General features: G+C 35.3%; 1 protein-coding gene and 2 pseudogenes across 6 annotated transcripts; all 3 read left to right on the forward strand.

The window, feature by feature from the left end:
• Positions 1–7,926: 7,926 nt before the first annotated feature.
• On the forward strand, positions 7,927–12,837 carry LOC137736485 (Serinc-domain containing serine and sphingolipid biosynthesis protein). Of its 6 annotated transcripts, none has more exons than XM_088683146.1 (14): positions 7,927–8,118; positions 8,758–8,771; positions 8,850–9,064; positions 9,394–9,470; positions 9,710–9,869; positions 10,258–10,282; positions 10,584–10,673; positions 11,065–11,236; positions 11,361–11,434; positions 11,659–11,728; positions 11,937–12,008; positions 12,209–12,342; positions 12,443–12,516; positions 12,631–12,837. In XM_088683146.1, the coding sequence occupies exons 1-14, from the start codon at positions 8,116–8,118 to the stop codon at positions 12,720–12,722; spliced, it is 1,272 nt and encodes a 423-aa protein (XP_088539272.1). In that variant the 5' UTR covers positions 7,927–8,115; the 3' UTR covers positions 12,723–12,837. The 6 variants fall into 6 exon arrangements, with proteins under 6 accessions (XP_088539272.1, XP_088539274.1, XP_088539277.1 ...); XM_088683150.1 differs by lacking the exon at positions 7,927–8,118 and adding an exon at positions 8,187–8,381; XM_088683148.1 differs by lacking the exon at positions 8,758–8,771.
• A 1,287-nt stretch (positions 12,838–14,124) lies between these two features.
• On the forward strand, positions 14,125–18,254 carry LOC137736579 (dirigent protein 18 pseudogene; annotated as a pseudogene).
• Positions 18,255–20,756: 2,502 nt separating this feature from the next.
• Positions 20,757–21,687, forward strand: LOC137736554 (dirigent protein 18 pseudogene; annotated as a pseudogene).
• The last annotated feature ends 1,153 nt before the right edge of the window (positions 21,688–22,840 follow it).

The following is a 22,840-nucleotide window of genomic DNA, read 5'->3' on the forward strand; positions in this document are numbered from 1 at the left end:
AAAACAAGATTTTAGAAAAAGATTGATTTTATGACCTCAAAAAATAAAACGAATTTAATAAAAACAATTAAATAAATTGGCAAAGTAAAGAAAAAAAAAACGGTTTAGAAAATCAATTTAAGAACTAAGGTTCCGCCGTCACCTTAACAATCCTATGTAATTTTAACAATTACATATTAAGTACACATGCAACTTTGAATGTTAGGTTTTCCTAATGCATATTCTTGCTGTGATATTCAAGTAAGAACGTATATCTAACATGCAACAAGTCTGTGATATTTAGATCAAATGTAAACATGCAAGACTCATTAAGTTTTGTGAAAACCCAACCATGCAACCCTTAAGAGTGTGATATTCACTTTAGGTGAAATTACAATTATTAACCATAAGAAGCAATACTCAATCCTCCGGTGATATTCCGACCGAATTGCATCCGATTACTTATCTAAACATTCTAATGGTAGCTAAGCATTAAGACATAGAGACAGTTTAAACACGGTGATTAATAATTTAAAGTATGCATACATAATACCATAAGCAATTGCATAAATACTACATATTCATGCTAAGGCTCGTGGTCTTGCCTAAAAGAAAATTGGTTACAAATGACCATAAAATAAAAGGAATTTTATTGAAATTAGAAAAAAAAAATAGAAAACACCTTGAAAATAAACTTGAATTGTCAAAAGCTCTCTAAATCGAGTTTCTCCAAAATAGTGCATCAAAACCCTAATAGCTTAGTAGCCTTATTTATACTACTGGAAAATAAAATTCTTCCTAGAAAATGTCTTCTAAAAACTAGGAAATATAATAGAATAAGATAACTAGGAATTACATTCCTATTCTAACTTTGGGAAATTTGCCCAACCATAAAGAATCCTATGTTTCTGGATATTCAAGGCTCCAAAACAAGCCCAAATGACTTGGATTAAAGATTGAGATGTTTTGAACATAATTGCAGAAGGCTTTGAACCCAAAAGACATCATCTTGGATGCTAAAAGGCCTAAATAAGCCCAAAACGTCACTTTGACAGCACTGCACGTTGCTCCTTTATTTCTTCGCCATAAATTAATTGCTCAGTAGAAAAATCTAATATTTTGATAGGAACAAGTTGCTAGACTTGGGAATTCTACAAGATCCATTCGTTCTTTTTTCTCTGACAGATGGTCAGAACTTCATCTAGGTTCGAATCCTACTGAGAGGCCTACTAGAGAACTTCATCTGGGTTCGAATCCTACTGAGAGGCCCACTAGAGATCAAAAATTGTTGAAGAAAGAATAAGATGTTTCTTTTGTCCCTTACAGGCGATTGCGTAAAGCCCGCAGTAGCAATAGAACTAGAGAAAGTATATAGAAAACACAGTTCTTTTTTATTATATTAGCATTTTCATTAGTATTAGTTAGTGATCTCGGCTCAGTGAGTCATAAACCAAAAATAAAAAAGGATAGGTGTAGAGACTCAATGAAAGCTATTCTAACAAATGAAGTTAGCTGCATTGTGTTAATAAAGGAATCCTTTCATCGAAACTTCAGAAATGATGAAGGATATGATGAAGGATAAACCTATATACATACATATAGTATTGAATACTATCTCAAAATGATTAATGACGACCCAAATCTGTATTTTTTTATATCACAAACATCCTCCAATTGGAATCACTTCAAAATTAATCCGCTTGGTCATTTTTTGCTCAAAAGGAAGTTGAATGTCCTACATTGAAAATATAATTCAAAGTATCAAAATTCTACTAAAATAACTAATAAATTATAACTAAGAATAGGGTAAAATATGCAGTATAATATCGACTCATCACTCACCATAGCAAAAGAAGGTTATGCATATTCATAATTAAAAACAAAGAAAATGTCATTAAGAAGAAAAAGAAGGACAACACCTCATAACAAAATATCAGTCTTTAGAAACCTAGCCGAGTTGTCTGTTCAAAATCTGTGGTGTGTAGAGAATCCCTAATGGCTGGCCAAAGCTATTTATATTACCACAAATCCTTCCTAGAAAAGATCTTCTAAAAACTACGAAACAGATTAAATTAAGATAGACTAGGAAACAATCTCCTATACTAATGTGTAGAATCTGCCACGTTCAAACCAACTCCAAAACTAACTCAAGAGGTCTTGTTTTTAAAACTTAAGTCGTTCTGAACATCTTTGTAGAAAGGCCTATTGTCAAAACATGTCATGTTGGACACCAAATAGTCCAACTAAGTTTGAAACATCACTTTGGCAACTTTGCGCGTTGGTCCTTTATTTATTCACCATAAATCAACGGCCTGTCATTAAAATATGAAACTTTGATATGAAAAAATTGAAAAACTTTCGAACGCTCTTCAATTGGAATCACTCCAAAATTAATTTGTTTGATCACTTTTTGCTTAGGAGAAAGTCACATGTACTACATTAGAAATATAAATCATAATATCAAGATCCTACAAAAATAAATACCAAAATATATTAAGAATAGGGTACAATACATAATATAAAATCAACTCATCATTAGCCTTAATTTCTGTTTGAGTATAAATTAAGTTTATTTTTTCGAAAAAAATAAGTCCTTTAATTCATTTACAATTGAAAAATTCATCTTACTATTAGATTCAAAGTTATTTTATTCAACTTTTTGTCAAATTAAGTAAAGTGACTTGCACGTGATACACTCTAGAGGGTGATACCATCCCTGTTGGAGAATTGAATCCCACATTAGGCATATGAGAAAAAAGATATACAATTAATATATGAGAGATTCCACCCTTCAATTCTTCTAGACCTTTTGTGATAAAAGCACAACACCTATTAATAAGTGGTTAAGTTAGAATGAAACCGATGATGTAGTTTGGACCATGATGGGCATGAAATTTTTTTATGGTATCAGAGCAAGTTATTCTCTTGACATGCCTTGGCCTGAGTCACAAGGCTCAAATCTACTTCCTTAAGTTGGGGTTTCAATAATGTGTACTAGCTCCAACTTAAGATATTGAATGATTGGGCCTTCAAAAAGATTTACGTTGGATTCAATGAGTAAATATTGATTGGGCACTCGAAAAGATTGGCTTTGGTTCTAATGATTAAATACTCATTGGGCATTCGAAAAGATTGGTGTTGACTCTAATGATTGAATACTGACTCGGTTTTCGAAAAGATTCTTAGCTCTAGTGTATTGACTTGACTTGTTCCCCATGTGAAAAATGGTTTCTTGTGGGACCGCATGTGAGGAGGCTTATTGGTGAATAGAATTCCACATTGAACATATGACAACAAAATATACAATTAATATATGGAAGGTTCTACCCCTAATAATGCTAAAGTTTTTTGTGATAAAACACAATACTATTATTAGGGATTAAATTGAAATAATACTAGTGATATTATGATGGATTATGCTAGGCCCTCACATAGTCCTATAATGTTGCATATAAGTTGTGACTCTAAATGGTAATCTACTCTCCAAAAATAACTGCATGCACTATCTTTTCAGAAAAATTAAGCTCTTAAACTCATAAAAAACTGTCCATCGTTTGTCGCTTGTATTAACTTAACTACATATATTTAATATAACCAGCATCTTGACAGTCAAATGATGATTACATTAAATATATATATTTATATAAATTTAGTCTAACTATCAAATGATAGTTACATTAAATACATGTAAGTAGTCAATTTGTCGATAATATGTCCCTTAGACACACAAAGATGTATGGTTTAGGACGTGTGGTATTATGGCACATTATTGAAGTCCTGTAACACAAAGATCACTTCAAGACTTCAAGTAGTCAAATAGAATGAAATAAAAAAAACAAAGCTCATAATTTACTTTGTATTTTTACAGATAAAAAAGAGAAAGAAAAAAAAAGAAGCAAAGTTGCTGTGCCGCTTCAGACAACGGTCACTAAAGGTGCATAGTGGGTTTGGACCCACACGCTCTAGAAACCAGGACTAACATAAAGAGTAGAAAGTTGGGCAATCAAATGGCTCAACCAACCTTGAGTCCTGACATCCCTTGTCTTTTCCAAACATCTTCAATCTTTTTTTCCATCTAAATTCAAAGGCCACCCATCTCGCTCTTCAATCTGTCTTCCATTTTTCATGACACTTTCATCTCAATACTCAACTCACCACATTCACACACATACAAAACATTTCTTAACTACCTATTTTGCATATATGTACAGAGGAAGATTCGAATTCAGATAAAGAGGAGCACTTGCTTGAACTAACTTGGCTAAGTTTAAATATGCTATAGTTAAAACACTTAAAAGCATTGGTTTAAAGAAAAATGTCCTTCAACTAGAGTGTTATTACACTAATTTAATTTATTAAGCGTCGAACATTATCAATTTTTAGAGGGTCTAAACTAATTAAGTATTATAGGTTACGATAACCTTCTTGTTTTACCTTGTCGACCAAAGATTCTCTCATGTCACGAATTCATTATGTGATATTAATTTATTGTAGTAGTACACTTTTAAATACGTAGCAAGCAGTTAATGAACAATAACACTACTGAAACTAATTCTTGGTTGCATGTAGGCTTGGCAAACGGGTCGTGTCTGTTGTGTTCGTGTCGTTTTCGTATAACACATGTTATCTTAACGGGTCGTGTCGTGTCACACTTGTTATCTGAACGGGTCCTTAACAGGTCGGGTCACTTTACCAAACGGGTAAAGTAAAGTGATCCGTCCTGTTAAGGACCCGTTAAGAAAAATGTATTTTTTTGCTTAAACTTGCACATACCACACATTGCCACATAAATATTACTTCAAAACATTAAAACACATTTATCGTTTAAGTACTGCATCTACACTTGAAAATAAGAGCCTAGTAAACAAACATTCATACAATTACAAAATATTAAATGTGCAAGGATATGCAAAATGAAAGAGTTTTTGTTTTCAAGGTTGTGAAGCTTTTCTCAAAAGTTTAAACCTTGCCAATGAAACTCAAAGCTTGAATGTAATTCCTTTTACAAAATCCTCAATTTTCATCGATCATCATGACATAAGATTTTGTGGTATCCACTTGTGTAAATATTTTAAATTGAAGATTGAATTCATTCATTGTATTCATATGGGGTCAAGGAGTGTATAAAAAATCAACAAAATCAAAGTTAAAATAACCGTTAAATCATGATTTTTCGTTGATAACCGTTGAAAAGTTTTGTCCCGTTACTTGATCTCTAAATGTTTGTTTTTGCGATTTCTGGAGTATGCGATCTTGAAGTATATACAAACAAGTTTGATGGTTGGATCATTGAAATTATTTTTATAGAATGCGTATCCCAACAAAACGATAAATTCACTAACACCTAGAGTTTATTTATACTTTCATCAAGTATAACATAAGATTTTGTGATATCTACTAGGGTAAATATTTTAAATTGAAGATCGAATTCATTCATTGTATTCAAATAAGGTTAAGGAGTGTAGCTGTAAAAAAATCATCCAAATTGGAGTTAAAATAACTGTTAAATCGTGATTTTTCGTTGATAACCATCGAAACGTTTTGTTCCATTACTTGATCTCTAAATGTTTGTTTTTTGCAATTTTTGGCGTATGCTATCTCGAAGTATATACAAACATATTTGATGGTTGGATCGTTGAAACTAGTTTCGTAGAATGTGTATTCCATCAAAACAATAGATTCACTAACACTTAAGAGTTTATTCATACCCACTAGTGTAAATATTTTAAATTGAAGATCGAATTCATTCATTGTATTCAAATAAGGTTAAGGAGTGTAATTGTAAAAAATTATCCAAATCGGAGTTAAAATAACCGTTAAATCGTGATTTTTCGTTGATAACCGTCGAAACGTTTTGTCCTGTTACTTGATATTTGAATGTTTTTTGGCACATACGATCTTGAAGTATATTCAAACAAGTTTGACGGTTGGATCGTTGAAACTAGTTTCGTAGAATGCGTATCCCATCAAAATAATAGATTCACTAACACTTAAGAGTTTATTCATACTTTCATTAAGTATAACATAAGATTTTGTGGTATCCCCTAGTGTAAATATTTTAAATTGAAGATCGAGTTCATTCATTGTATTCATATAGGGTCAAGGAGTGTAGCTATAAAAAATCATCAAAATCGGAGTTAAAATAACCGTTAAATCATGATTTTTCGTTGATAACCGTCGAAAAGTTTTGTCCCGTTACTTGATATCTAAATGTTTATTTTTTGCAATTTTTGGCATATATGATCTCGAAGTATATTCAAACAAGTTTGACGGTTGGATCGTTGAAACTAGTTTCGTAGAATGCATATCCCATCAAAATAATAGATTCACTAATACTTAAGAGTTTATTCATACTTTCATTAAGGATAACATAAGATTTTGTGGTATCCACTAGTGTAAATATTTTAAATTGAAGATCGAGTTCATTCATTATATTCATATAGGGTTAAGGAGTGTAGCTGTAAAAACTCATCAAGATCGGAGTTAAAATAACCGTTAAATCGTGATTTTTCGTTGATAGCTGTCGAAATGTTTTGTCCAGTTACTTGATCTCTGAATGTTTGTTTTTTGCGATTTTTTGTTGATGCGATCTCAATGCATATACAAACAAGTTTGACGGTTGAATCGTTCAAATTAGTTTCGTAGAATTTGTATCCCATCAAGTTCAATGATGTCTATATATATATATATATATATATTTATTTATTAAGTAGATTTAAATTTATTTATTTTGTATGTATAACACTTAAGAAATTGAATGGTATGCATATTTAAGCCGATCCAGTAGTCACCAATTTTTAATATTTAATTTAATATATATATATATATATATATATATATAGTTATTGTGGTTTTTAGGGGTATAAAATTGTTAAATTAATATATATAATTATTATAATATTTTTTTAGGGTTATAAAATTATAAAAGTAATATTTTGCTTATCGTGTATCGTGTTACCTACGTGTATATCCGAACTAACCCGTTATCTTAACAGGTGCTTATCAGGTTACCCGATAACGACTCGATTCGTTATCGTGTTAATCCGAACACCTGTTAATTTCGTGTCGTATTGTGTCGAGTTATAGAGATGTGTCAAGAATTGTCAGGCCTAGTTGCATGAGATTAGAGAATCTCTCATCATTGACACGTTTTTGAGGGTTGGGAGGATTGTTTATCAATATTTCGAATTGGGTTTTCATTTTCCTAGTTAAATATTGTTGCTTGAAAGGTGTAGGAGATGAGGTTGCAAATGATGTAGCTGTATAGGGTTCATCCCTGCTGTTAACTAATTTTGAATGCATGCTTCGTATCAATTGTCAAAAAGTGAGCGGACAAAAAGGCACAACAAAATTAAAAAATATATATATACCAAATGTGTCCTGAAATGCCAAAATTATATTATATGTTGAATTCTTTGCCGATTCATTCGTTCAAGGGTGTTTTTCTATAATGTTTGGAGAAGGCATCTTGACATCACATAAAAGGACATTGACAAAGGGTTTACGGCATTAGCAAATTAATATGATACAGCTGTCTGCTTCTAGGGACCCATTTTGAATTTCGATAAACCCTACTTTGGAAAAATCTTGGGTCTAATTGGTTGTACATTCTTTGTCTACTTCTCTCATTATATGATATATTAGATGACGGAGATAGAAAGCGCTTGTACAACCATGTACATGATAGAATCTCTTTATATGCAAACTTAGACAGTCGCATATCTAAATTGACTAAAGCAGTATACTTCCTTTCCCCGTAATCTAGGTTACAAAGTTGCAGTGTGCATAGTTGGCAACCTACTTAATTCTTAGTCTTCTTTCCTAGAAGTGATAAGTGAGCTTGACACTTCATTTGCATAATACTTATTAATCTTCATTCTTGTTCAAACTATATAAGTGAGCTCAAATAAAAAATAGTCAATTTGCTAAAGCAGTGTGTTACCCCTCCTACTCCTAGTTTAGATTTAACTTTAGAATATCGCTCGAATAAAAATAGAAAAATATCCAAATTACTTATGTGAATAGTACTTATTAGTCCTTTTTTTTTTTTTCTTCTCTATATAGGAGTTGTAAGTCAGCTTGACACTCCATTCTTGATGAGTTAACACTCAAAACCTCACACTGCACTCCAAATATATGGTAAAGTTCAGTTTCGTGCTCTCTACAAGTTAACTGCTTATGTTTTCACAGTTTTGTGCTCTCTACAAGTTAGCTGTTTATGTTTTCACAGTTTTGTGCTCTCCACAAGTTAACTGTTTATGTTTTCACATTATCCTTTGCTATCCGTTGTTTACCATGAAGGAATTGCTCCTATTTATTGCTTGGTTTTTTTCTCATTTCCACTTTTCAGTCCATTCTTGGGTACATAATTTGATTTCCTGATAAGGATATCACCTGAAAAGGTATCACATTATTTGATTTCAGTTCAATGTTTCAGTCATTGTTTGCGGATATTATTATCAATATGGGAGTTCTGTTTTCAGTTTGCTGGATATTTTGAATTATTTTGCGCTCATCTGTTATAAATGTTTAATTGGGAGTGGTTTGAGTTTTTCGGCTTCAGTTTCATCTGATTGTCGTGTGCATGAAACGGACTAAATTAGACGTGATACAATGTATATCCGATGATTTTAGTTTGATCTGTTGATCTTTGATTTACTGCAAATACAATTTGATGGATGAACTTTTCCCAAACCAAAAACAGTCTGCATTTATCTAAAACCTGCATTTTCGTTCTATTGTTGCACATTGATCGGTTTCTTATCGTTTTATTTTCAGCTACATTACCCTCTGTAAGCTGCATCTCTAGTCCAAGAACAATGTGAAAGGCAATTGAATATGAAGTGATATTTTTGTGCCCTTAACTGCAGAATGAATGTATCTGCTGAAGGAGTTGAAGCTGTGGCAGAGGTTGTTCCTTGGGAAGAAGTATCCGAGTCATTCGAGCAAAAGAGGATTGATTATTTAGCAGCAAAGAAAAAATCACTGCGAGCCCGTTATATATATGGCGTAATCTTCTTATTTACAAATCTTTGTGCTTGGTTTATTCGTGACTATGGGCAAAGGGTTCTGCCTCAGCTCCATTGTATGTAACAGTTCTCCCTTCTCATAATATTTGGTTTTACTTCTAACTTAAATTTGGTCCCCACCATTATAAAACGGTACGCAGATCAAAAGCTCATAGTCCTATGTTAATTTCGATTACTCACTTTATGAATTCTGAGCTATATTCATTGCGATCTTTATCTAATACAATATCCCAAAAACATGTTCTTTCTCACATAACCAACATTTAAAAACTGAAATTTCTAATCCTGCCATACATTAATGGAGGTGGTTTACACATAATTGGGAATAGAAAAGGTATATGTGGTGATGTTTTCTGTGTGTTTGCTTCTTAAATTTCTATTGCAGATTTTAAATCTTGTGGAATTCGCGGAAGTGATTGTTTCCGTACGCTGGGAGTTCTTCGCGTGAGTTTAGGAAGCTGTGTATCTTTCTTCTAGGCCTATGAGTGCTTTTCTGTTACAGAAGAACCTTATTACATATGTTGATTGTTGAGCCATAAGATTCTGATGGCAGGATTGATATCTGTTATCATATAATGGATAAGGAAATAGCTTATACCAATAAATTGTTACTGTGTATTTCATCTTTGTTTTCGGCTACGAATTTTCCTATCTATAATTCTCTGCCCTTAAAGATCAAGCATCCTTAACATCGAATTCAGATATTTTTCTTTCTAATGTTCCTCACTGCATCTAAAACAAGAAAACTAAGTGAAGCTCGCAATGTATGGCATTCTGGATGGTGGGGATTCAAGTTTTGCATATTGTTTGTGTCAATGGTGGTTCCACTCTTCATCCCTCCACACTTCATTCAATTATACGGTACATTTATTTGAGGCTCAATCAGAAACACTTCATGGCATATATTTTTTTTTCGCCTTTCTTGATCTTCGGTGTTTTATGCAACAGCTGAGAAACAACATGACTTACTTGACCCATCTGGTTTTAGAATATAGGAGAAGAATCTGTTTCAGTGGTTATTTTTTGCAATCACGCCAGATTTATGCAAGTAGATACTATGCTTAAGAAAGAAAAGTTAATAACATAATCTGTGCCGAATAACAGAATATACTTTATATGGGTTCTGTTACCAACAAATACTAATACTTTCCTTCAAATGAAACACCTATGACCTATCTCATCCTCCATTCTTGATACATCTTAAAAAATAATTTCTAAAAATTAACAAACTTTTCCTATTTTCTTACAGGTGAATTTGCTCGTGTCGGTGCAGGGTAACATTTCTGATTTTGATTCTACACATGCTTGAACTCCTTGCTGTTAAGCCATATTTAAAACTTTTCAAATCTATATTGGAGACGGAGAGTGGTTTTAGAAATCTGTAGTGCCGTGTAACTAAATGTGTAGAAAACCAAAAATCTAAAACTAATGAATAAATCTTATGCAGTGTTGCAATAGAAATAGTTCCTGTTAGATCTTAGAAAGACATTGTTTCAACCCCTTGTTAAGATGAAGGTGCAGCATGGATTGCAGAAAATTTTATGGCTAACATATGGTTTGTACTCTTCATGACAGGATATTTCTCGTTCTTCAACTTATAAGTGTGATCCAGTTTATTACATGGTGGAATAAGTACTGGATGCCTGATGAGCAAAAGAAGCACAGGTATGGCTTCTTATTAACAAGGACTCGATGATGCTTCCATTCCGTGTGATATACAAATTCATTATTGGTACTGTACTTCTCAGATGAACTTGGTCACAGTGTATTTCTAGCTCCCTTAGTCCAAGCTCACGTCCCTGCACAATTTTCTGTTACATACCCTTCAATATCCATGACATCTTTTACTGCAGCACAAAGTATCCACATATTGATGTATGTTAGTTAAATTGCCAATATTCTGGTTTATCGAGGGAAGGAAAGGATAGTTATATTCGGAATCACACAGTATTCTATTATCTAAGCATAACTTACGGAATTATGACTATTACTTTATCTTTTTATTTCTTCTGTTGGTCATAAGTTCACTTGATAGATCTTCTCTTATACTCTACAGCTGCTCCCTTGGGTTATTCATGTCTACACTGTTTTACATTGCTTCTATGGGTGGAATCGCATTCATGTACTCATCATACGGGATGAAATTATCGTGTCCTCTCAACATCTTTTTCATCACATGGACTGTGATTCTACTTGTCGTGATGATGGTGATATCACTACATTCGAAGGTATACATTTCTCTTCGCAACGCTTCTATCTGATGTATATCTTCATTTAAGTATTTTTCTTTTGTTCAAAGATCGCATCCTTACTCGAGTTAAGAAGAGATTCTCTGTGTTTGCTTAAAAATAGGTAAACAGAGGTCTTTTATCTTCCGGAATTATGGCTTCATATCTTGTTTTCCTATGTTGGTCTGCCATCAGAAGGTTAGGACTTCAATCCATGTTTCAAGTATTCAGATTCAGCTAAACTTTCTATGAGATGTTTTCTCACCGTTCTTAACTCCTCGTGCTTATTGTGTATCGGTTGTATTCTCCGGAAGTAAATTTATGCCATGAATTATTTAACTTTCGTCTAAATCAAGATATTTCATGTTTCATTCAACTTAAAAAATTAGTTATTGTGCTGATCTTAATACATGGATTTTCAGTGAACCTGCAAATGAGGAATGCAACAATAAAAAACAAGGGAATGAAGGTCACGATTGGACTACTGTACTAGTAAGAGTTGATTAGTTCTTTTTTTTTTTTCTTTTTGTTTTTTGGTTGCCTCTTTCAACTGGTTCCGAGTTCTCACTTTGTAGATCATTAAATCGGGCTTGGATATTCTAGTATTCCACCGATGAGTTTAACAATCACACACACCAAATTTACTCAGTATCAATCTCAACAGCAGTAATATGGTTGTGTTACGCTGTCCTTCGAGCAGGGCTTCCTGATCGCGATATGTTCTATTGTCATGGCGACTTTTTCAACTGGCATAGATTCACAGTCATTTCAGGTGAATACTTTCTCTTTGTGTGTTGCAAGCATAAATTATACTAACCTTATTGGTTGCTCAGACAATGGCAGAGAAAGTATTAAAGAGAGCAAAGTTTGAAATATTCAACATTGTTTCTTACTGCTAAAACTTAAAAGTTACCAAGATGTTCAATCCTGTTATTTAGCAGAAAACTAAAACCTACTTCTCGTGCTATCCAGTTTTACAAAGGTCAAGTTCGAGAGGACGACGACATCCCTTACAAGTACGGATTTTTCCACCTAACATTTTCCTTGGGGTGCATGTATTTTGCGATGTTGTTCATCAGTTGGAACCTCAGTAACTCTGCTAAGAAGTAAGGAATCATCTATCATTCACAGATGACTTTATTTGGGAGATCTCCATTTCGTATGATATCGATATGTTTAACTAACACTCTGGAAAAAAACATTCAGGTGGAGCATCGATGTCGGATGGACTAGTACATGGGTAAAAATCGTCAACGAATGGTTTGCAGCTTCAGTATTCTGTAAGTAACTCCGTATGTATGATTTCTTAGTTGGATTGCTTCTGTACACGTAAATCGGTTTATTTTTGTGCATACCATCATCTTTCTGGGTTTTTAAATTAAATTTTAATGCAGTATGGACGTTGATTTCGCCGGCGGTGAGGCAGTCGAAAGTCATGGATCGTGAAGAGGCTGTGCAGGAGATTGATAACTCAGACGTGCCATGATTGATTGATTATGTAATCTTCATTTGTTACATGGCCATTATTCTTTCTGTATCTGTTATTCTTCAAACAAGTCACCAAAGACACAGGGACGAATAAGCCATTAATATTCCTTTTTTTTTTTTGGAGAAAATTTCGAAGTCAATCCCACTTCAGTATTGCTATAACGACAGTCAATTCCAATAAAAAGAGATTTGTATTTCTTGAAGCAACTGTTGTATAACCCAAGTCCTTAGTATTTGAGTTGATTTTCACACTCTTTTTAACTTAGGACACCCCCCTATTTATCTATAACCATTTGACTGAATAAACTAAGGAAGGCCTGAGGCTGAGCCTAAAAAACGTCAAACAACTAAAAGATAATAGCCCTATCAAGAGCCCGACCTTGATGTCATCCTCGATAATTTTTTTATCACATTAGTAGCTAACATTTCAATCACGGAGTGTTTCGTCGTGTTACTCATATTATCACTACAATCAATATAAACATCATCAATAATATTGTTACAAAAATCGATCCTTTGGTGCCTTAAAAGGATAAGTTTTTTTTTGTACGAACAACATGCACAAAGAAATTTATGGTGCCTTAAAAGGGTATTGTCAAATGCCTATAAAATTAAAACAACATAACCAAGTCATTTATTTTATTTTATATAAAAGTCAAATTTTCTTTCATTATTCTATGATAATTTGTTTGGTTGTACCCAATGCACTGTGGACACATCGCCCACTGCTATTCTATCAACCACTAATTGCATAATTTGCATATGATTTTTAGCTTAGAGCAACTCTAGCGTTGCAAAAGCCCCTTAGGGCAAGTCACTATTGAATAGCCTTCAATGAATAGTAACTGCTTTTAATGAACTATAACTGTCTTTTGCATCTCCATCCCTACACTAAATAGCCATGACAATATGCAATAAAATATTAGTATTTTTTATTTTATAAAATATTACAAAATAATTTTATTTGTAATTTCGGATAAGATTTGTAATCGTTCTCGTTGCGTCACGTGTCATTATCCGAGAAGATAATTTTTTATGATAGATTTCAATAAGATATTTATCCAATGCCGTCGTGCCACGTGTCGTTATCTTTTCAAAATTATTGAGGATAGATTTTCGATAAGATTTTTAACCAATCACGTCGCGTCACATGTCACAATCTGTTTACAATCTTTGAGGATAGATTTCAATCAGATTTTTAACGAATGACGGTATACCACGTGACATTATTTGCAATCTAATCCTTTCTTTTTCCTCCATATAACTCACCATCCATCCTAAGAAATCACACACCAAAATCAAAATTTCTATCATTATTCATTCTTTTTACAATGTCTTTCTCAAGGATGTTGTGGGAAATCAATGAGCAAGAGAAATAATTGTTTAAGCAAGGGGAAGAAATGTTCAATCTCCAGGTGCGTGAAAATGTGATGGAAAAGGAAGAGGATGAGAAGCGTAGAAGGAAAGATGACGAAGTAAGAAGCCAAAGAGCCTTACAATCCCGTCGAGTCATCCAAGCTGTGGCTCAGATCTCCAGGACCAACTGTTTCGCAAACCTTGATAAAAGCAGGCAACGACGAGGTATAAATCTCTTGGACGATTATTTTTTCCGTAACAGTGCATTCCCTGATACGTACTTTATACGTCATTTTAGAATGGAACAACGTTTGTTCAACAAAATCATGATTGCTGTTTACAACCATGATTCTTACTTTGTGCAAAAGAATGATGCTTTTGGTGTTAGGGGTCTCATTCCTGAGCAAAAAATTACTGCTGCCTTGCGGATGCTTGCATATGGAGCACTTGTAGACCAAGTGGATGAGATAACGAGGATAGGGAAAGCAACCATTCTTGAGTCCCTGATGAGGTTTTGCTCCGCAATCGAATCTATCTACATCGTAAAGTACCTCTGGAGACCTACTGAGATGGACTTGCAAAGGCTTCTGAATAAGGCCAAGATGCGAGGTTTCCCTGGGATGATTGGAAGCATCGACTGCATTGCACTGGACCTGGAAAAACTATCCAAGTGCATGACAATGAGCTTATTGGGACAGAAAATGAGCAAAAAGTATCATTTTGGAGGCGGTGGCATCATTTGATACATGGATTTGGCACGCTTTTTTTGGTGTTCCGGGGGCTTAATATAACCTCAATGTCCTTACCCAATACCCAGTGTTCAACGATGTTCTGCAAGGAAAAACACCAAGAGTCACGTACTGGGTTATCGGACGTAAGTACCACGGGCCATACTACCTAGCAAACGACATTTACGCAAGATGGTCACCGTTTGTCAAAACAGTGCCATGTCTGGGAAGTGCAAAGGAAAAACACTTTGCAAGCTATCAAGAAGGGTGTAGGAAGGATGTGGAGCGTTATTTTGGTATCCTCCAAGCTCGTTAGGCGATTGTCAAGGGTGCTACCAGAATGTTTGATTTAGAGTCGCTTCGATCCATCATGATAACGTGCATCATTCTTCACAACATGATTGTGGAAGATGAGTACGATTATGATGCCGTTGATGAATATGAGCCAGACACGATGAACAATTCTAGAACATAAATATATTGTGCTCATGATGCCACCGAAAAACCAGTGCAACACAAGCCATTACAAATGGATGGACGTTACAATGAAAGGCTCATTCAACGATATACTGCACTTTAAGACCCATATATACACAATGCCTGGCAAATTGACTTGATAGAGCACCAATGGGAATTAAAACAAGCTGAAGAAACTTAAGTTCATTTAGTGTGTTTGTTTTTATTTGGTGTGTTTATTTAATTTTATTTGGTGTGTTTTTTAAGTTCATTTAGTGAGTTTTTTTTTAATTTTTTATTTGGTGTGTTTGTAATTTTATTTGGTATGTTTATGTAATTTTATTTGGTGTGTTTATGTCCTTTGAATAAAGATTCTCTTAGTTTAAATAAATTACCAAATTAAATAAATATACTTTTAGTTTAAATAAATTACCAAATTAAATAAATATACTCTTAGTTTAAATAAAGTACAAAATTCAATAAATTGGAACCAGCATAAAGTACTCTATTCAATAAATAAGAAATTACAACCCAAAGTGATTGGAAAATTATGGGCTCCGATTAAAAACAAATTCCCTAGTCTCTCTTGAATGGAAAATCATCACCTAACCAATTTGTGGGGTTAGGATCATCTCCTCTTGTGATGCTAGGACCATCTCCTCTTGCTCTCGCTTCCCTTGCACGCCTCATTCGCACCACGTTTGCTTTCTCTGAATTCCAAAAATATTTAGAATTCGGTGACTTCCCCTCTACAGGCTCTTTCAGAATGTCACGATCTTGTTGAGCCATTCTTTCTTCTTTAAGCTCTTCCCTTTCTTGCCTAAGTAGCTCTCTTTCTCTCTCATTAGCTTAAAATAATCTCTTAGCAACTGTAGCTTTTGCCTCCTCTCTAGCCTTATCAACCTTAAATTTAACCATTTCCCGTGCCAAAGTCAATTCACCTTGGCGAGCAAGTTCTTCCATATATTTTCCATAATCATTATTGGAAGTACTCCCTTTTCTCTTTGAAGCCTTCTTACCTAGAGGCCTAATGACTATAGGGGAGAGAGATCAAGAGGGATGACTGAGGAGAGTCTGGCAGAGTCTTTGAGAAAGTGACAGGGTCAGATTTTAGTGTGAGATTTGAGAGTGTGTGTGAGATTAGAGTGGCACAACATTGGGTTACTCCTGTTTATTGGATACGGTTCGGGCTGGGGGCCCGTGTTTTCAAAATACTGGGTTCACCCCGACCCGTTGTTTACTTGGACTCGACCCGCCCCATTTTGTATATAAAACAATATGGACCCGCCCCGTACTCGCTTCGAACCACTATTACCTGCCTCTACCCCGGGCCCTGGGCCCGTTTGCCCACCCCTAGTTTAAACGTGCATCATTTTGTTTTAGGACTTCTTGACAGCAATTATTTAAGAGTAACTCCACCAGGACAATTGGCTCGATGGACCGACGACTTCACCAACCCAATAGTCAGAGCTGCAAGCTCCAGCCCAGAAGGCGATTGGGCAGGTGGGGGGGCCGAGTAAGAGGGCCAACTCTAATTGGTGGCCTGAGAGCCCGAGGGCCAAGTGATGCAATGTTGACGTCAGGGTGGCGTCAGCCACTGTTTTATTATTTTTGCGTCAGGCGCGTGCACAGCACACGCACGTGGGGGTGCGCCCTGACAACATTCCAGAAGCCTGGGCCCGCGGTGAAAATGGTAGAATGTTACCATTGGTGGCCATATGGCTTTTTCTCGTCCGTTGGATTTCAACGGTTACTTGTTCTAGATCGTTGGATTTCCAACAGTAATTTTTTTTTTTAAAACCTTCCTAAATATTAGCCATTGGATTTGAGATCAATGGTCTACGTTATTCACCCTTATAAATTAAAAAAAAAAAAGAATTAACATTAAAAAAATCTGAAAAGGTACCATTATGCTATGTGGCACATTCTGGAGGGTTGGATTTTGATTTTTTTTTTTAAATCCAACGGCAGAAATTAATTAAGGTAATAAAAAATGTTAAAAATTAATTAAAAAATCTGAAAAAAAATTAAAAAATTAAAAAAAAAATTTGATTTTACTTTTCTATAAATACCTTCTCATTATCTTCTACCTTACATCACAATTTCATATTTTCTCAAATATTTTCAACCACTTCCCAATCTTTCTCTCAAAGTTTCAATCCAAATTTCATATTTTCTCAAAGTTTCAACCACAATTTCATATTTTCTCAAACACTTTCAACCATATTCCAATCTTTCTCTCAAAGTTTCAATCCATTTGGCTTCCAACAAAATGACTAATGATGCAGGTACGAACTGGACGCTTATTGAAGATGTTATATTGTGTTCTAACTGGGTTGAAATTACTCATGATCTGATTACGGGTAATGAGATGTAGTTGCGAGAGATGTGGAGTCCTATTAATACCAATTATCTTGAGAAAATTGGTGGGAAAAGAACCAAAGAATTGATGTCCAGTCGTTAGAGAATATTCAGCCAATCGTGGCGGGGTAGCCATTCCCAATACTAATGGAGCCAGTCCAACCGTCAACGGCGTTAATGGGATTCCAATTGGCACCCGCTTAGCTGGTACAACATTCTCTGGAAAACAAAGTGATCTGGCTCCTCATACTCCATTAAGTCCAGACGGTTTGAGCCTGGGATTTGGAACCATCACTGTCATCGATGATATTCTGACGACATCACCTGAGCTGGGCTCGCAAACGATCGGAAAGGCCCAGGGCGTCTACGTGGCCAGCTCGGCTGACGGGTCGACATAGATGATGGCGTTCACAGCCATGATTGAAGGAGGTGAGTATGGGGACACCTTGAACTTCTATGGGATATTCAAAATTGGGAGCCCCATGTCACATTTGTTTGTGACTAGAGGGACTGGGAAGTTCAAGAGTGCAAGTGGGTTTGCTGAAGTTAGGTTCCTCATACCTCCTGGCCAACATGTCACTGATGCGGCTGAGACTTTGCTCAGGATCATCGTTCATCTGAGTTACTGAGAATTTGATGGTGTGGAGATTTTAACTACAAAGTTTGATTTTATTTTATTTGATTTTACTGTTGGTTAATGCTCAAGTTTTTCAAAATTGAATTTGTATTTCAATTTTAGTTGTGTTATTCATATATACAAGTACAAAATTCCTGTCTTTCATTTGGTCAGTTTCTTCTAATTATCGAAAACTATTGCAGCTGTGTTTCTGTGTTTTGGATCTTTAAGTCCAAGCTCATCTGTGGAAAAAGAACTATGACAAAGGCCGTGTTATATAAGTGTATACAGAAATGAACAAACTAAAAATTACTGGAAAGTCGAGGTTTTTTCGATATTGGATTTACACCAAACTGTGCCTTCTTACAAATCAAGCTTGAACGAATTGCTCCATTTTCTTGCAATCCAAGAAACTCCTATAAAGAAAATAGAAAGACAATTGAAACGAATCCAAGTGCACGAACCAAACGGGACAATTGAGAAAATGAAGAGAACCCTGATAGGATCGATGGGAAGAGAGCCTTGGAAGCAAAAGCAGGCACTGAGATTTCAAAGAGAAGAGAGGTTGTTGAACTTAGGTAGGGGCCAAATGTACGAGGAGCAAGATTTAAGGAGCCCCCAACAGCCAGAGGTATTAAGAAACATATAGCACTTGAAAGTTTTTGCCTGAGAATGACAAACATCTTTCATCGCTTTTAACTCACAGAAAGGCGAAAGCTGACTTAACACGTTGGCTGACAATCCAATCCAAAGTGAGTAAAACCCATATATCTAGCAAAATTCGAAGCAAGCAGTGCTATTCCTAGTGTTGTGTTCTGTACAAGGATAAGAATATATGTGCCTTGGTGGAGAGTGAATGCTTTTTACTGAGCATATATGAGACTTGTTTCGTTCCTATAACATCAAGTTCATTTTACAAACCTATTTGAAAGATGACCATGGAAAACAAAATTAGGCTTGGACCTTGGACTTTGTTCGGGTGTGATAAGATGGGCCTCAGACTTTAATTAAATATTAAATTCAATAATTAATTTATTAAAATAATTTTGGATTTAGTTTAACCTTTTTTATTTTCAACATACTCATCCTTTTGGATGAAGTCTGAAAGTGTCTAAAAATGTATGAGGACGAAGCCATGCACTCCTTTTATTGAACAGTCGCCTCCCAAATTCATACATGTTGCAAACAGGTATATTTTTACTATATATACATACATTTGCATATCAATCAAACACACATAAATCATTCTTCCTACGAATTATACCAAATTCTATCTGTCTGAGAGAACCAAAATGACATTCGCTAGAAGTCAAGTTTTCTGGTGCTGAGATCTCGACTTAGATCGTTGAATCCTGGTGAAACTTATGTCAATCAAACTACAAGCACAAAGTAGGGACGAAATTTTGTTTCAAAGATATTACAGTACACAAACCTCGATCATTACTATATCTATTTAATATTAGTTCATTTATTTATACTTTGTCAATATACTTAGTTGCCATTTATTTGTTTATAAGCATATTCAATTTTATTTCTACATACTTATACATATATTTGTCATTAATTGTTGATATTGTCCAACACTACATTGGCTTAGTCTTAGCATTGGAATTAACTGGCGCTGGACGTAGTTGTCCAACTTGATTGTGTTTTGTTTGGAAAGCATGATTAATGCACGTGCTTATAAAGAACTGGACTATTCCTCATATTCTTAATGGTTTTACGGTTCAAACTACACTTCCTGTCATTCCGTGTGTGCTTAGAATATTACATTGTTGTGTCTGGGTTTAGGCCAAGTGGCGAAGGACGGTGGGTACTAGGTTAGGAATAGGATAGGTCAATTGCTTGCTTACTCTAATGTAACCGGAAAAAAAAAAATCACTGAATATTTTTATTTGTTTTCAAGATACATCTATGACGTCATATTCATTCGATATCTAAATCATTGGGTTAGCCCAAATAGCGAAAGATGGTGAGTAATATATTAGAATTAAAGATAGGTCAAATAATTGATTCCTTGAATGTAACAAAGAAAAAAAAAAACTCAATATTTCTTTTCTGCAAGCCAAAAAACCCCAAAATTTCAGCACACAAGTTTTGCCAAATATAGCCAAAAAGGTTGTTGTGAGCCAGGGTTAGAAACAATAGATTTTCTTTGAAACCAAAACGAGAAAAATATCCATTGTTACAGCTTACAAGTCTAAAAAGCAGTTCTAACGGACGAGAAAATTCATGGCACAAAAGATTGGAGATTACTGTCATCTGCAATGATGATCAGTTCATTTGAGTACAGATAAATGTTATGAGGAACCAATGATACAACAAACCCACTTCTCTTTGTGGTCGGTGACCACAACTAATTCACCTTTAAGAAAAATTCAAATTATTCGTACAAATAAAATAATCCAACAGCTTCACCTCCCGAGTTTGGAGCAGTCTTAACCACTTCATGGTGACATCCTCCTCTATATCAAGACCAACACTTGCTGCCAACCATCGTACTCCTGCACGAAAACTTCAGCATTCGATTCTAAATACAGCAGATACCAAAGTTTCAGAATGTTCAAGCAGACATTTTCGTCTATTTTCACTGTACTGCTGATTGCAAATATGCAGATAGCAATACTAGTTGTGGCTGCAGTTGAACCTGCAGCTGTGGGCAGCGAACCAGTTCTGGAAATATACATGCATGACATCCTTGGAGGGAGTAGCCCTACGGCTAGGCCAATCACTGGCTTGCTAGGCAATATATACAGCAGTGAAGTGCCCTTTGCAAAGCCGATAGGGTTCCTTCCTCCAGATGGTGCTGTGGCTATTCCTAATGCCAACGGTGCCATTCCAACTGTGAATGGAGCCAATGGTCTCCCACTAGGAACCGGCTTATCTGGTACATCCTTCACTGGAAATCCTAATGGTGAAAAGAATGGCAATACAGCTACCCAACTGGCGCCAGACGGGTTGGGACTAGGCTTTGGGACAGTCACTGTTATTGATGACATACTGACCTCTAGTCCCGAATTGGGTTCACAGACAATTGGGAAAGCTCAAGGAGTCTATGTGGCAAGCTCTGCGGATGGATCAAGTCAGCTGATGGCATTTACGGCTATGATGGAAGGAGGGGAGTACAATGATAACCTCAACTTTTTCGGAGTGTACAAGATTGGGAGTAGCAAGTCACAACTGTCAGTGACTGGCGGAACGGGCAAGTTCAAGAATGCCAATGGAATTGCAGAGTTGAAACCACTGATTCCTCCAGGTCAACGAGCAACAGATGGTGCAGAAACATTGCTAAGGATTACCGTTCACTTGAAGTACTGAGGATGTCTGGTCTGTTGTGCGGATTTGAATGTGATATATAGTGTCTGTGATTGTATTAGCTACAGTTGTATGTGGAGTATCTCTAAATTGTAATCTTGTCTTTAACTGTTGTTCTCAAGTATGGCAATGCAGCAATGCTAATGAAAGGAATCTATTTCAAGTGATCATCCTACCGCTGAAGACAAGGAACAAACTCAAACAGAGAAGGTCGTCGACACTTTGTAGATCATTAAGTCGGGCTTGCATATTCTAGTTCTACCGATGAGTTTAACAATGACAGGAACCAAATTTACTCAGTATCAATCTCAACAGCAGTAATATGTTGTGTTACGCTGTCCTTCATGCAGGGCTTCCTGATTGTGATATGTTCTATCATCATGGTGACTTTTTCAACTGGAATAGATTCAGAATCATGTCGGGTTAATACTTTCTCTCCGTGTGTTGCAAGCATAAAGTATACTAACCTTGTGTGGTTGCGAAGAAAATGGCAGAGAAAGTATTAAAGAGAGCAAATTTTGAAATATTCAACATTGTTTCTTACTGGCTGCTAAAACTTAAAAGTGACCAAGATTTTCAATCCTGTTATTTAGCAGAAAACTAAACCGACTTCTCATGCTGTCTAGTTTTGCAAAGATCAAGTTTGAGGGGATGACGACATCCCTTACAAGTATGGCTTTTTCCACCTAACATTTTCCTTGGGGTGCATGTATTTTGCAATGTTGTTCAGCAGATGGAACCTCAATTACTCAGCTAAGAAGTAAGGAATCATCTATCATTCACAGATGATTTTATTTGGGAAATCTCCTTTTTGTATGATTTCGATATGTTTAATTAACACTCTGGAAAAACATTCAGGTGGAGCATCGATGTCGGATGGACTAGTACAAGAGTAAAAATCATCAAAGAATGGTTTGCAGCTTCAGTATTCTGTAAGTAACTCCGCATATATGATTTCCTAGTTAGATTGCTTCTGTACACGTAAATCGGTTTATTTTTGCGCATACCATTATCTTTCTTGGTTTTTCTTTTAAATTTTATGCAGTATGGACGCTGATTTCGCCGGCGGTGAGGCAGTCGACAGTGATGGATCGTGAAGAGGCTGTGCAGGAGATTGATAACTCAGATGTGCCATGATTGATTGATTATGTAATCTCCATTTGTTACATGGCCATTGTTCTTTCTGTATCAATTATTCTTCAAACAAGTCACCAAATATACAGAGACGAATAAGCCATTAGTTTCCTTTATTTTTCGGGAAAACCCCAGAGTCAATAACACTCC

This window comes from Pyrus communis, chromosome 13, assembly GCF_041283825.1.
Source record: "Pyrus communis isolate YQ-2024b chromosome 13, ASM4128382v1, whole genome shotgun sequence".
Classification (NCBI taxonomy): Eukaryota; Viridiplantae; Streptophyta; class Magnoliopsida; order Rosales; family Rosaceae; genus Pyrus; species Pyrus communis.

Excerpts from the sequence above, each read along its gene's own strand:
- LOC137736485 (XM_088683146.1), top strand. Across the intron at positions 9,065-9,393 it reads GGTTCTGCCTCAGCTCCATT|ATTTTAAATCTTGTGGAATT; the intron begins GTATGTAACAGT and ends TTTCTATTGCAG. Across the intron at positions 12,517-12,630 it reads GTTTGCAGCTTCAGTATTCT|TATGGACGTTGATTTCGCCG; the intron begins GTAAGTAACTCC and ends ATTTTAATGCAG.